The sequence below is a fragment of the Sycon ciliatum genome, chromosome 3 (genome assembly GCF_964019385.1).
Source record: "Sycon ciliatum chromosome 3, ocSycCili1.1, whole genome shotgun sequence".
Taxonomy (NCBI): domain Eukaryota; kingdom Metazoa; phylum Porifera; class Calcarea; order Leucosolenida; family Sycettidae; genus Sycon; species Sycon ciliatum.
Genome location: NC_088645.1, coordinates 39,734,964 through 39,749,392, shown reverse-complemented (window position 1 = coordinate 39,749,392; position 14,429 = coordinate 39,734,964). Strand labels below are relative to the sequence as shown.

Sequence of the window (14,429 nt, the reverse complement as noted above, 5' to 3'; positions counted from 1 at the left end):
AAAAGACCTATCTTATTAAGTAGCCATTTTTGATGTTGTGTGTGTGTGTGTGGGGGGGGGGGGGATGGTAGGCATAACTCGCGCCATTTTGCCCTTCCCCATATCCAATAAAACATTGTTTCATCCTCAGCCCCGTCTGAACTAGTGCGGCAGGGCCTAGGGTGCCAGGGGCTGCCAAATCTATACCAATGATTTCAAATTTATTGGTTTGAGGGACAGATGGGAATGTGGGGGGGGGGGGGGGTGTGGAATAAAAATTCAGGGGCGGCCTCTGACCCACGCTTCCCCATGCCTGCAATAACGTAGACCATTTTCGACGCTAATGTCTATTTCTGAGTAGTAAATAGACAATCCAATTCGGTAGCAGAATCAGTCCCACAGGTTTTTCAGAGTAAAAAAGAGAAGAAACACATTAGAAAGAGTTATGCAGCTACTATCCACGACTGTAACAATATGGTAATCCGTCAGAAAGCGCGATAATAGGGCACAAAACTGACCAACTACTGAGACATTCAGCGAGACATTCAGCGACCCGACACCTAGCTCCAACACACCGTTTATCATCTTGTTACAGTCGTGGATAGTTGCTGCATAATTCGTTCTAATCTGTTTCTTCCCTTTTTTTACATTAAATTTTATTACTGGCTCAGGATCCGAGTTTAAAGTTTGTCAGAGTGATCGTGTTTTCTTTCCAACGAATAATTTAGGGTTCGAAGTCAGAACATTTGTTTACCCTCGTAAATGGTTTGAGATTTTGATGCCAAGTATTTTGATGGATGAAGACTGATTGTCCTGTTTTTGCATTTTTTTCACACTCCCCTACAGTACATGATCTCGTTGCAATTGTGGTCAGTTACTCACAACTCATACCATTTCATCATTCTCGTTGTGCATTAGCATTGGCTCACCCTCCGAGTTCGAACACAAGTCGGGTTTTTTTGTCATTTTCTTCCAGTGTTTCGAACTAACTTCCCGGATCACCTAATCGAATAGGCACTGGATATGTGCTGAATCTTCCACACACATCAATAGCATTGTCTTCATCGCCTCCTGACAACGGAAAATATATCTCTAGAGATAAGGGTGGTTGCGACCATACCGGAAATGACTCTCCAAATACATTTTTGTTATCAAACTTCACACCGTAACTGTGCCCTCCAGCCGTCCTCACCATTTTCCCACAGGATACTTTCAACAATGCGACACATGTGTTAGTACTGAATGCCTTCGTACAGCCATTTCGAGTGCAAACTAGACACTTTCTGCTTATGTCCAGCATATTTTGGCATATTTTGGCATATATCTTTGCATATCTTGCTAAGCCTCTGGCATATTATGGACATTTTCCCTGATATGCGACGAGCATAATATGCAAACAGTTTCCTCTGAGACAACAATGCGATAATACTCATTAAAAGGACACAATTCAGGCTCATTACAAACATCTTGAAAGTTTTTGTCATCACAAGTATACTTTCAAGCCTTCTCGTCAGGGCGATCAACAGTGCAGGTCATGACCCTGGCTGTAAATGACTGGACTTTGGCTAGAGATGTGGGTCATACAACCGTTGTAGCATTTATTTACGTAAGCAAGGCCTTTGATCGAGTTGTGCACCAGGAACTTATCTTTACTTTGCACAGCTTAAGCATTCATAGTTCTGTCCTGAAATGGTTCGCTTCCTACCTGAACGGCCGGTACCAGCGTGTATGTATAGCCTCTGGAACATCATCTCTTCTCCTTGTTACCCGAAGGGTTCCGCAGGGAACAATCTTGGCTCCCACCCTTTTTTAACCTATATGTGCGACTCTTACCTGACCTGGCTGCAAGGAGCGGTGTAAAGCTCCTCATGTTTGCCGATGACAAGACTTTGTACGCTTCCTCGAGATCCAATAGTATGCGCCGATGTCGTGGCCTCGGCTCTCAGTAAGGATCCAATGAACTAAGATCACTGGGCGTGAGCGTTAATGTTGACAAAACCGTGGTCATGAGGATCTTGCCGTAGAAGGCTCCTGACGTACAAAGACTCGTTCTTGTTGAGCTGGGCGGCACTACCTTCAGGGAAGTGAGTGTAATTCGCTGCCTTGGTATCCTTATCGATAACAAGCTCTCATTTGTTCCACACGTAGATCACCTCACCAGCAAGGTGTCACGCAAGATAGGCGCGTTGCGACGCACCTTCCGCCAAATGGCAGCATTTGCTCGTCCCCAGTACCTGCTTAGTGTGATTAATCCCGACTTTGAGTATTGTTTCCCTGTTTACGCATCTCACCTATCAGAACAGTCCAGGGAGAGATTGTTTACCTTGTTCCGCAGAGCTGTGTGAGTTACCTGCAGTGCTTCATATCATGCTGCTGTACCACCCCTTCTTGCTTCTTTTCAAATAAAACACCTTGCATATCGATACATTTATCAATTTCTTACGGTTACGTTTATTTGTCATATTGTTCAGCCTGCATCATGCTTACGCAGTCTTTTCCCTTTGCCCACCTCTAAGCGGTCAACTCGTGGAGCTACAACAAACAATTTGTCAATTTGCTTGTATAAATCCATGGTAGGGTACAATTCCTTTTCCTCCAGAGCATCCCTTATGTGGAATGCCCTCCCTGCTCACTTGAAAGGAAGTGAGGACATTAGATCATTTTCTACAGAACTTTTACACGCTCTGAATGACGACAAATTGACTATATCCCTATAGCCCCTCCTTTTTGAAAATGTATTTCACCATTAGAATAAGGCTGAATATTGACGGACTTGTCCTTCTGTTCATGCATTGCCCTGCTCTAGTAACGGTTCATGAATCCGCCCAGTCCCCATTCCTTCTCCGTTTCTCTCCGTTTTTCTTTCCTTTCGGTTGCATCTTCCTCTCTGCTCTGTTTCATTTTCTCTTTTCGTTCGTCCCTCTTGATATTTGTACTTTGTACTGTTGAGGCAACGAACTGAAATAATAAAAACCAAACCAAACCAAACCAGGTGAAATACAGGCAAGGGAAAAGCGTGTACGCAGTGCTAGATTGCTGAATGTTTTATTATTATTATTATTATTATTATGAAATGACCCAAAGGCAATGTGCCTATCGAGGGGTTCATTTGATTGATAGAACAGTAGATGTAGATGTATGTACAAAGAGAAGTAGGGATTGATGAGGAGAGAAATGGGGAAAATCAACTGCAAGGTGGCGGAATTCCGTTGATTGCATAAGCATAGTCAGCTGTAAATTTTGGAAGCCGTATACATGTACATCCACACAAAGAAACCCAACCTTTGCAAGCAGAAACAAATTAAATTCACACTTAGGCGGTTAGGTGGGTCGTCAAAACCTCGTTAGTTACATGTATGTCCAGTGTTGTCTCTTGTTGTCGCTCTACATGTCACGCTTATTGAGTTTTCTCGCACTTGCAATTTTGTGTCATTATTGCAATTTTTCGCTGTTTACTTTAGCTATCTTCTTCTTTGCGCTGTTTTACCACCTTCTTACTGTATTTAATCCACTGTCCTCTTCCTTTTTCCTTGCCTGTATTTCACCTGACGAGAAGGCTTGAAAGTATACTTTTGAAGACAACAACTTTCAAGATGTTTGTAATCAGCCTGAAGTGTGTCCTTTTTATGAGTATTATAGCATAATATGCTCTTTTTTAACATATTTGGTCGAGGCCTAGCACTAACATCTAGTTAGTAAAGATGGCTATCATGCCTGTCTCGCACTTTGCGTGATGATTAGTCATGGACGACGAGTTGAGTGAAATACATAGAAAGGTAGATATTGTAGTATAGGTAAGATATTGAAAATCATCCTTTGTACCGAAAGGGGTTAGCATAATGGGAGCGCTTGAAGCATGATGATGAGGGCAAAGCAAAAGAAGCCAGTGACAATCACTGTGAAAAACTAAACTTATGATAAAGACGTGATAGTAAAAAATAATGAAGTACGCAAGTATTGTTAATAGCCAGGTGTGATGTCGGCAGACAGCAGGGCATAATACGTAGCAACACGAGATGCTCGGGGGGGGGGGGCGGGGAGGGGGTGGGAAGGGGGGTCGGTCACTCCGGCCACTCACTCACCACACCGCACCTCGCAGTCGTCACATGACAGGCATTCTTCTTTTCCATGACAGTGCTGTAGTTTAGCAATGCAGTGAAAGTTTAGGATATACCGTACTGGGGAAAAAATAATTTTTGTAATCAGGCCATGAGCTTTGAAAAACTGTAAGAAGTAGTTATAGTAACCGTGATGTACACAGTTTACATGTAGCCCGTCACTAAAATCAGCAGTGGGGTGAACGCATCAACTAGATTAAAACCGAGTTATAATATACACTGTGGTGCGTTCTCTTATCATTATGATTGGGAAACTGCTTTTATCCTCCAAGCGCTTATAAAAAGCGCGGACATGCATGTACCCATATTCTAGAGAATGACATCATGATTTTCTATTCACCAGATACCGTTTCCCAGCTGAATGTGGTAGTGAGTCCCTCCGCTTTGGCGTTGACGCTTGGCATCATGACGAGTTCATATCCTTGGTCAGAGGAACGATGGCTAACGGCAAGCAGTACTCCCGCTCTCATTCCACTGTGGAGTTCAAACACACCTTTGTCCGAGGTGCCAACCTTGACGAAGTGCGTTTCTGGCCTGAACAAGGCCTTCTCAGGAGTGCTGAGGGTGATTTCTTGGACATCATAGGACCAGATTGATTTATTCAATGAGAGATTTGTGCCCATGAACTGTGGCTGACGTGGCGTTTGGAACGCAACACGCCGCTGAGGAGGTGATGGCTCGTAGCCACAGGATTTAATGACAGTGCACTCATGGATATTAAACCCTCCCGTAGCGGTGGGAGGAGCTGCGCATTAGGACACAAATATATCCGAAAAGAATTTCATAGCGCTACGCACTGACAAAGACGTAAGAGTTGAAGGCAATGGTTTCAATCTCAAGTTGCGAAACAATAGAGTATGAAAAGTTTCACGTTGTTGGAGAGTGGTCGCTTCCATGGAAGGAAGTCGATTTTACCTTTGGACGGTTTCGAGAATAGTTGATCATTATTGCCTCCTGCAGATCGAGATACGCATGAAATACAGCGGAACCGGTTCAGTGAATTGCACTGGAACGATATTGTTTCCTGCAGCAAAATACTCCTAGTAACTAATGGAAAAGATTCTATCGGAACGACTACTTCGATACTTGAGGACCCAAAGTATAATTTGTAAAGGTCAATTCGCATATGTACGCAACAATTCTGCAACGGACCAACTCATCTTGCTAACCCAAGCAATGGCTGTAAATATTGATAATGGCACTAATTTTGACATGATATCTTTAGATTTCAGGAAAGCATTCGACCGGGTCGGCCACTCTATACTCCTAAAGAATTGAGTCATATTTGCATCAACAGTGGCACAAACAAAATTTTGCTGGCGCAAGGAGAAGCTTGTCGTTCGGAGTCACAAGTGATCAGCGCTGCATTTCCTTGTCAGAGTCAACAATACACTTTGTTCTGCGGCCTTGGGAGTAGTGTTGGAGTAGATATTGCTGAGGAGACGACGCGGAGGGTCGAGCTTTCCTGCGCAGGTATGACTTTGGCCGTATTTCGGCATGGTCGAGTGGAAATATTCAAAATAGTATATTTCATGAAAATCCCAAATTGAAGATAGGGGACATGTCCTCAGCGCTAGAAGAGGTGTTTTGCTATCTACCGGTGTATAGTTCTGGCCAATTGACGACGTAGTTTGCTGTTTTGCCAGCGCTTGTAAATTGGCTATTTTAAAGACGATTATTTATGGCGTCAGGGGGTGATGGACCCCGTCTTCTGGGATGCTGGCGTGGCTAAGCGGTACTGCTCCAGGAACTTTTCTAAGGTGAGGGAATGTTGGCTTGATGGAGTTTTATTCATAGCTTGTTCGTATGCGCTGTGGCGTGACTCGTTTCTAGACCCATAAATAATGTTATATTTCGGCCATTTTTGAGGGGTACCAGTATGCAAATTTCAAGGTTCCCTGTAGAAACTTTTTCAAGGGCTTTGCACAATCGATCCACACCCCAAAGGGACCCTAGCTGCAAATTTTGAGCGAAATCGGAGAGATTCACTTGCACACATACTTTGGTATTCTCAGACATGCTCTCTTAAATTCTAGATGCTCCCTAGAGTCACTAGCCTATCGTGGTCAAATCATCAGTCTCACTACCTTTCACAGATATGTTTTGAATCATCATGATTACCTTGCTGATTTTCATTTCAAGATTACGTATAGTGAGCGGGACCAAGTAAAATCATTCTTCCCAAATTAAAATCATTGTTCAAGTCTCTCTTCATGTTCCGAACTGCTATTTTATGGAACTGTTTACCTTCCAGTCTAACATCGGAAGCCTCGCTCTATAAGTTCAAAGCTGCCCTCAGGAAATTAACAGCTGACCATGCTTATACAATCAACGGAATTCCGCCAACTTGCAGTTTATTTTCACCATTTCTCTCCTCATCAATCTCTACTTCTCTTTGTACATACATCACTCACGGTACCGTAGGGGAAATCGGCCCGGGAAGGGCCGGTGCCATCAGAGCGGGCAGAATTAGAGGTAGGTTAATTATGGGAAGGATCATACTGGGGTTTATGGCCTCGATGAGGATTACAATTAAAAGTGCTAACAAGGGCAGACAGGTGAGTCTCTTGTTTCTCTACTGCCAAACAGACACGGGTGAGCGTATGGGGTTCATTAGTAGCACTTGACGCAGACGCGGGGTCACACAGTGTTTTTGTTTTTTTTGCAGCTCATGACTGTTGCGGCCTGACGCATTTGTCTACTTCACAAAATCATCAGGGAAACTCAAAGACGACACGGATCCCACGGAAACCGGCCATTTTTCAAAGTTTTCAAGTAGTTCATTGATTTTGGATTACAAGAAGAGGAAAGGTCAGCGCGTGCACGATCGCTGTTGGTTCTTTCCGAATTTGAAGCCATTTTCATTTGTAGTGTCGTGGATCAGGCAAGAAAAGTCCGCATCGCAGCTGTGTTTCTCCCGACTTCGTCATACTGGTTGTCCTTTTTGGGGCTCAGTACGACAACACAACACTCACAAGTCAACAGGCTCCAGTTGGCCGATGACCCACTCAAACAACGGGTCCTTTCTCGACATCATTTTCTTCTCAGAAAACGTCTCGCTTTTCTGCCAGGTTCGGAGCAGAGCAGCCTCGGCCTCGTGGGTCCACGGACTCATCCCGAAAAAAAGAGGGAAGAAAACAAACCTTGAAGAGACGATTGTAGAGTTACTGCTCAACTCAAGCAACTGTCTTGAAACTAATTTTACTTGAAAGACACTGTTTTTCCACCAAGCGTCACTCCCATCAGCGGCAACGCAGCCGATTTACCCACGTCAGACGCAGCAGCGTCTGACGCTCAAATTTCCCGCGTTAGCGTCAGTTGGCATGGAAAAGGTCATGATTCTGACGCTGACGGAGCATTTTTGCCGTAGTGTGACAGAGGTCTAAGGCCTTGGTCACACTCCGGCAAGTTTGAAGCAGGACGCAGTGTCAAGCTGCATCACTTGACGCAGAAGCGGGATCACACAGTGTTTTGTATTTGTGCAGCTCATGACTGCCGCGGCCTGACGCATTTGCATACTTCACAAAATCACCAGGGAAACTCAATGACGACACGGATTTCCACGAAAACCGGTTTTTGTTTATTATCCCAAAAAATGTTGGACAAAGTTTTCAAATTTTTCGTTGATTTTTCATTGTAACAAGAAGCCGTGCACGATCGTTGTTGTTTCTTTCCGAATTTGAAGCCCTTTACAGTTGTAGTGTCATGGATCAGGCAAGAAAAGTCCGCACAGCAGCTGTGTTTCTCCTGACTCCGTCATACTGGTTATCCCTTTTCGGTGCTCGTAGGCCCACGGACTCATCTAAAAAAAAGAGGGAAGAAAAACATTTTGAAGAGACGAATGTCGAATGACTGCTTCCACTCAAGCAACTGCCTTGAAAGACACTGTTTTCCGCCAAGCGTCACTGGCATCAGCGGCAATGCAGCCGATTTCCCCAAGTCGACGCAGCAGCGTCTTACGCTCAACTTTCCAGCGGTTGCGTCAGTTGCCATGGAAAATCTCATGATTCTGACCCTGACACAGCATTTTTCCTGTAGTGTGACCGAGGCCTTAGAACCTGACCCAGGGGGACCCTCACCTCGTACAGAAGACACAGCTGCACTGCTTTTTTTATTTTTTTTACTAAGTACACAACCTGCTCGTCAGAAGTGTACTGTACGGATCACTACGCTCATGTCTGGCATATGCATCAGCAAATCAATGGGCTTCCAAATACAGAGCAGCAGCGCAGCAAGGAGATAATCTGCCCGTATGGCTCCTTGCTCTTCCCAGCCAGGAGAGAGGTGATCCGCGTGAAAAGAGTATAGGCATGCTTTCCATAGCCACCAAAGGCCGGAAGCATAACGGGCACGGAGAAGGCATGCTCGACTTCGCGTCCTCGCTCTTCGTACTTCCGGCGCTTTTCCCATTCTAGAACATTCTCTCCAGTGAGGGCAGCTTACAGCGAGATTTCCGTGAACAAGAAGAGAGAACAAATAGATCGTTAGCCTAATTGCAATTCATCTTGGAGAAGAAGAAGGACGCAAAGTGGATGCTATAGCAGCCACGAGTCCTCAGCCGTGTGCTTTTCACCTTGGGTATGACTGTGAGGATTTTTGGATTGGTGGAAATCACATTCTGTGTAGTACTGGACAGAAGTTTCTGCATTCACAACCTTGCTCTCCATACAATTCCAGGTCAACACTAACTGAAGACTGAAGTGTTTCATTTCTTGTAAGATGTGTTCCTCCTGTAAGAGAGGCATTGGAGGTGGTGGTAATTATTGTCACAGTTTAAATGCTGATCTTCGTTATGAAAGAAGCAATCCATGATGGTCAAGTCAACCAGGAGGCTTGAAGTGATAGACAAAGTACCACAATACATCATCAAGTGTCATAGCACGGCCAAGTCGGTTGCCCACAATGCTTCCATGTTGGTGTTGTTGGCATAAAATGGAGGATATATTCCACTCGCACATGGACCTGCTATAGGCGTTTTTCTACCAAAGCGCGTTCCAAATCACATAATTATCTACCTTCTAAAAGTCATCATTGAATTGAGAACTCAGATGGTGAGTCACCAACCACTACACAAAGGTCGTTGACGCTGCAAATTCAGAAATCTGCACTCACATCACTATCACGTGCTACGTGTTCCTGTCCCAGCCATGAGCGCGTGCTGTTATCACCTGACCTTTTTATCTCTTTTGTCACCTAAGGTATGCCACGTTTCTATGCAGAATGAGCGCAATTGCGCCAATTTCGCCCTATAAAGGTCAGTCTATTCTTATTATTCTTTCATTCAACATCATGTGCCTCCGGTGATGAGCTCAGGAGGAGCGAAACAGCTGTGTGGAGGGTCATTATCAATAGCAATGATATACCGGAATTGTCCTCGCTGTGGTGATAGTGATGTGAGTGCAGAATTTTTGAATTTGCATCTTCAACGACCTTTGTGCAGTAGTGGTGACTGATCAGATGGCGAGCTAAGGAAAATATTGTAACATGGAAAATTGTGGGACCAAGTTATGCGATCGACTCCACCAACTACACCAGCTGAAGCTGACTTTCATGCCGTGGAATGTCTCAGTACTCCTTGTAAGTAGTTGTTCAAGATTGTGCACGTCTGACTGTTAAGAATCTGCTTTATTGTTTTTATTGTTATTATTACGGGCACACTCATGGCCAAGGCCAATCAAGGAGGAAGCGAGGGCGATTATAGCCAGCCATGGGTCAAAAAAAGAAAGAAAAACAAGTGCAAATCAGAACAACAACAATAAAAGAAGAGATTGGGCTGCAAATCAAGTTGTATTATTAGGTTTACGGGAAATTGTCCGAGAGATCGCGAGCAAAGGCAGAAATGTTTTCACATGATTGCATTTTTTGGGGAAGCGAGTCCCAGAGACAATAGCTAATGAAAGCAGGCGAGCCACTCATTGAGTTATTTCTTGAAATAGGGAAAATTAGTTTGTGGACCCGATCGCATAGCGTATGCCCACACTTTCCCATTATATTTAAATTTTACCATCTTATTCTCTGTATTTGTAATATTATTGAATTGAATTAAGGGACACCTGCATGTCAATTCATCAGGTGAACTCCATCAAGCACTTAGGTAGTATAAAAGGAATGGGGCGGTCACAAGCTGGTCAAATTCTCCCTGACGGCTAAGTTTATTTTTATTTTTTTATTTATTTATGGATTCCCTAAAGGCCGAGGCCTAAGTCGAGGGGGTCTCCATTCATGGCTTGCTGGGAATATATCTGCAAAATTATAACATATAGATTGAGAAGAGGAAGGGTTATAAAAAATGCGTACTGTAGAAATCAGCTATAACATTCGTTATTATGTTATAGAAACTCTGGAAGGAATGAAAGCAGCGGGTTCGAAGCGGGTGTTGGCAAAGATGGTACGGACACGAGACACAAAGCAATGACTATTTTCGGTGGTTCTAATGTCCGTGGGGCGAGAATTCCAGTTGGCAGCGGTAACAAAGAGGAAAGTGGCACGCGAGTAGGTGTTCGCCCTGGCAGGCGGGAAAAGTTGGAGAGGGCGGCACGTGCTGGTGGAGAGACTATAGCCCAGCTCCATAAGGGGAGTGGTCTGGTGATGGACCAGGTGATGAAACTCCAGGAGGCACTGGATGTGTCGCCGCCATGCCAGACTGGGCCATTGCAGGTGCGCGAACAGAGATGACTTCGGTTCAGTAGCGGAGGGAAACAAACCGTACTGTCTCAAGACGACTCGTGCCAATCTGCAGACGCTCAAGGACCGCCGCTTGGGATGCGGACAGTTGGAACTGCCACAGTGGCGAGGCGTATTCAATGGTGGTTCGGACATAACCAGTATAAAGCCGGTTTGTAACTTCGGGCGTTAGGCGGCTCGACATGTGGGCAAGTAGTACCACGCGTTGGAAAAATTTGGTGGTGATTGTTTCGATGTGGCACTGGAAGTTGAGGTGGCTATCAATTTGCACGCCAAGATGGCGGCGTGTGTCGCCCGTGTGCACGTCTTCCTGGTTCATTCGCATGTGCCCGATGTTTGGAGGGTCTGGTCCGTTGGCACGTGGGGAGAACGTCATTAGGAAAGACTTCGTGGGGTTAAAGCGTTCACATGCCGAGTCGGCCCATTTCAGGGCGGCATCCGTGGCAACTTGGAGTGGGTGACTATGATGCTGGGAAGAGGGAGGGGTAGGTGCAGCGACTTCCCTTCCAATGGTCGTGTCATCGGCAAAGAGAAGAACTTGACGGTGGTCCTCATCTGGGATGGTCCGCGGAAGAGAGTTGATGTACAGAAGGAACAGGATAGGGCCGGGATGGGATCCTTGTGGTACGCCAGCGGCTATAGGGCGGGTTGTGGATACGGAGGAAGTGACTTTGACCGTGAATTGCCGGTCACCAAGGTAACTGTAGAACCACGAAAGTGCGTTCTGGGTTGCAAACGTGCCCAGATGGTAGAGGAGGACTGGATGCGGCACTTTGTCCAACGCCTGAGTGAAGACCAGGAACAGGGTGTGGTAGGTGCTCCGCTTTTCCATTGCCTTGGCTTTCCTAGATTTCAGCATGACGAGCTGATCCGATGTTGACTTCCGGCGGACGAAACCGTACTGGTGGGCAGAGATTATGTCATGGATGGATACTTTGTTTTGCATAGGTACCTCGACAAGTGCTCCGCGACGATCGAATCTAGGAGCTTGGCAATGGCCGGAAGGAGGGAGATTGGTCTATAGCTGGTGGGTACTGCTGGTTGTCCATTATTTATGAATATCTGGATAACAGTGGCGATTTTCCAGTCAACTGGTAGTTGTCCGAGACGTAGACTGAGGTTTAGAAGCTGACAAAAGGACTGCTTCATCACGAGCACAGTTTATTTTAGGATTCTTTTATTATTATTGTTATCAGTCCTGCGGTGGATTTTCTTGCCGGAAGTGATCGGAGCTTTCGGAAGACTTCTTATTCAGTTATTCTTGGCAGATCAAACTCATAGTTAGGTGTAGAGAACGAGGGCATCAGGAGAGCTGCAGCTAGGTCCAAGCTAGAGTTTGGCGAGAATTGTCTTACAAACGTGTCTGCGAGCTTTTCTGCCTTGCTTGCGTCGCATGGGGCTTGCCCACTCTCGTCGGTCAGCGTCGTTAAGTAAGCCGCCTGGCTCGTAGTGTTCGCAAACTTCTTGGCTTGTGCCCACCACCTGTAACTATTCTTTTCACTGTCGATAAGTGAGCACAATTGGTTTAAGTTGTCCGCTTTGCTGTGCTTGACACTGCCCGAGAGGGCGTTGAGAACTACGCTATACGCAACCCAATCCTGCACGGTGTAAGTTCGCTTGGCTAGGGCAAACATCCTGTTTCGCTGTTTGTGCTGCCGCTTGTGGCTTGCCGTGAACCAGGGCTTCGCAGGCAGCTTTCTTCGTGGTCTGAGCAAACGTGTAGCCAAGTGACTGCAGATGCGCTCGTGTGCATAACTCTGCCAGGAAAACCAAGCGCTCTGGATTGAGGTAGCTCCTTCTTAACATTCATACAGGGGCTGTGCCCATAGGTCAGCGCGCATAGCTTCGAAGTATGTACTTGCAGAACTCGGAATAATTAGAATAATTATATATAATTATGTCTGTCTGGTGCTGCTCTCGAGGTTGGAGGAGTTTGATATTCCAGATGACTGGGCAATGGTCAGGCGGGCAGACAGCGAGGTAAGTGTGCTTGAGTTCATCGTGCGTAGCAGTTCAAATTTATCTTCAAGGCCGTTTATACGGTGCCTCAAATCGGTGTACGCACTGTGCATTTCTTGCATTTCCTGTCTCACTGATCTCATCTCTCTCGTCATCTTTGATTCTTTCTCCTCGAGGATTTCGGCCAGTGCAGATTTGAACTTTGAAATTAAAACATCTATGTCAACAAAACCGGCGGTGTTGATCACCTCAGGCGCCACATCTACAAACGGATCATCCGCTTCAATCACTGCGGATGCTTCGGTTGGATGCAGCTGGGCCGAGCAGCGTGTAGCATGACCAGGGCCTGGGGGCTTCTGGGTCGATATCTCTCCAGGGCGAATGTTGTCCGGTGGGGATCTCTCCGAAGCAGCACTTCTTCTACAAGTACATGCGGGGGTACCGGGTCGACTAGTAGGCCTGTCCTTCACTGATACTGGAAATCTTGAGGCTATATTTGGTATTAGACACTTGTAACTGGTGAATTCTGTCGGAGCTCAGAAACTTGCAACCGGATTCAAACAAGCCAAAAAGTATCGGAGCACTTGCTTTAGAATTTCATTTCAAACCCTGCATGTCCGTCGCCGAGCTAAATTTTTCGCCAATTTTTTGCATACATTGATGGATTTCCACAATTCATGGCTTGTTGGAAAGGCCTCAGCCTGACGAAGACCCCTGGCAGTTCTCAGCTCCATACACATTCCATGGTCACTTGTAACGTTATGAGCTCTGCAAGAAGCCCTTACATGTCTCAGAATCGCTTAACAACTTCATAATACATTTTCTTCGCCATTTCTCTCAAACGAAACCAAACCTAACGATTCAAACTGCGCTGCAAAGCTGGGATCCAAAAAATCCACTAAAAAAAGTTAGTCGCGAGCAAAACAATTTCAACTGTTGTCCAGAAAGCATATTTTTGATTTTTTTTCAATTCTATTCGTCATGGCTCGCTCAAGTTTTATCGCTAGGAACTTTTTATCACTGGAAAGCTAGGCTCAATGCCTTTCCAACGGTATATCGTTTGTGAAAATCTGCCGTTGTCGACATGAATTACGACTGTTTGTACAGTGATTATAATTATGCACTTAGTACTATTGCATGGGCCGTGGAGCGAGGTATCCCGTCATCCGCAGTTCAGGCACACTTTACAGAGCGAGAAATCACGTCATTAGCACTGAAAGGGCAAAAAATAAGGTCGTTGCTCGATCTAATAACCTCAGTTCGGTTTCAACAAGAATGGAAGAGTGGTACTTACGAACAATGAATGAATGCTCCGCAGGACTCGAAACTCCAGCTGGGATCGGCATGAGCAATCCACCTATGATCGGGCGTTTCAAAACGGAGGCATCATTATACCCTATTGGGTCTTGGACAGTGCCTACGGGATCAGCCATGGTTCGTTGTTTTGAAAAGAAACAACCTATGCTTACGTTGTACCAACCTTTGCTAAAATCGAAATAAGCTTGCAGTTTGTGTCGGCAGTTCTCGTACTGATATGAAGCCCAGGCGCAGCTCAATGCGCATCAATGCGTCTACGCAAATCTATCATCTGTATCTGCAAACGTGACTTTTTTCTTTATTCACAGGCACAGCTTGGTGTTAGACTTGTAGCGCGTGACCTGTCAAATACCAGTCCATGCTCTACTCCCC

At 45.5% G+C, this 14,429-nt stretch overlaps 1 protein-coding gene across 1 annotated transcript; it reads right to left on the bottom strand.

Moving 5' to 3' along the window:
• Positions 1–3,762: 3,762 nt before the first annotated feature.
• On the bottom strand, positions 3,763–14,221 carry LOC135812760 (uncharacterized). Its single transcript, XM_065325999.1, has 3 exons — positions 14,035–14,221; positions 5,013–5,051; positions 3,763–4,842 (listed from the first exon to the last, which is right to left on the bottom strand). The coding sequence occupies exons 1-3, from the start codon at positions 14,171–14,173 to the stop codon at positions 4,430–4,432; spliced, it is 591 nt and encodes a 196-aa protein (XP_065182071.1). The 5' UTR covers positions 14,174–14,221; the 3' UTR covers positions 3,763–4,429.
• Positions 14,222–14,429: the final 208 nt, after the last annotated feature.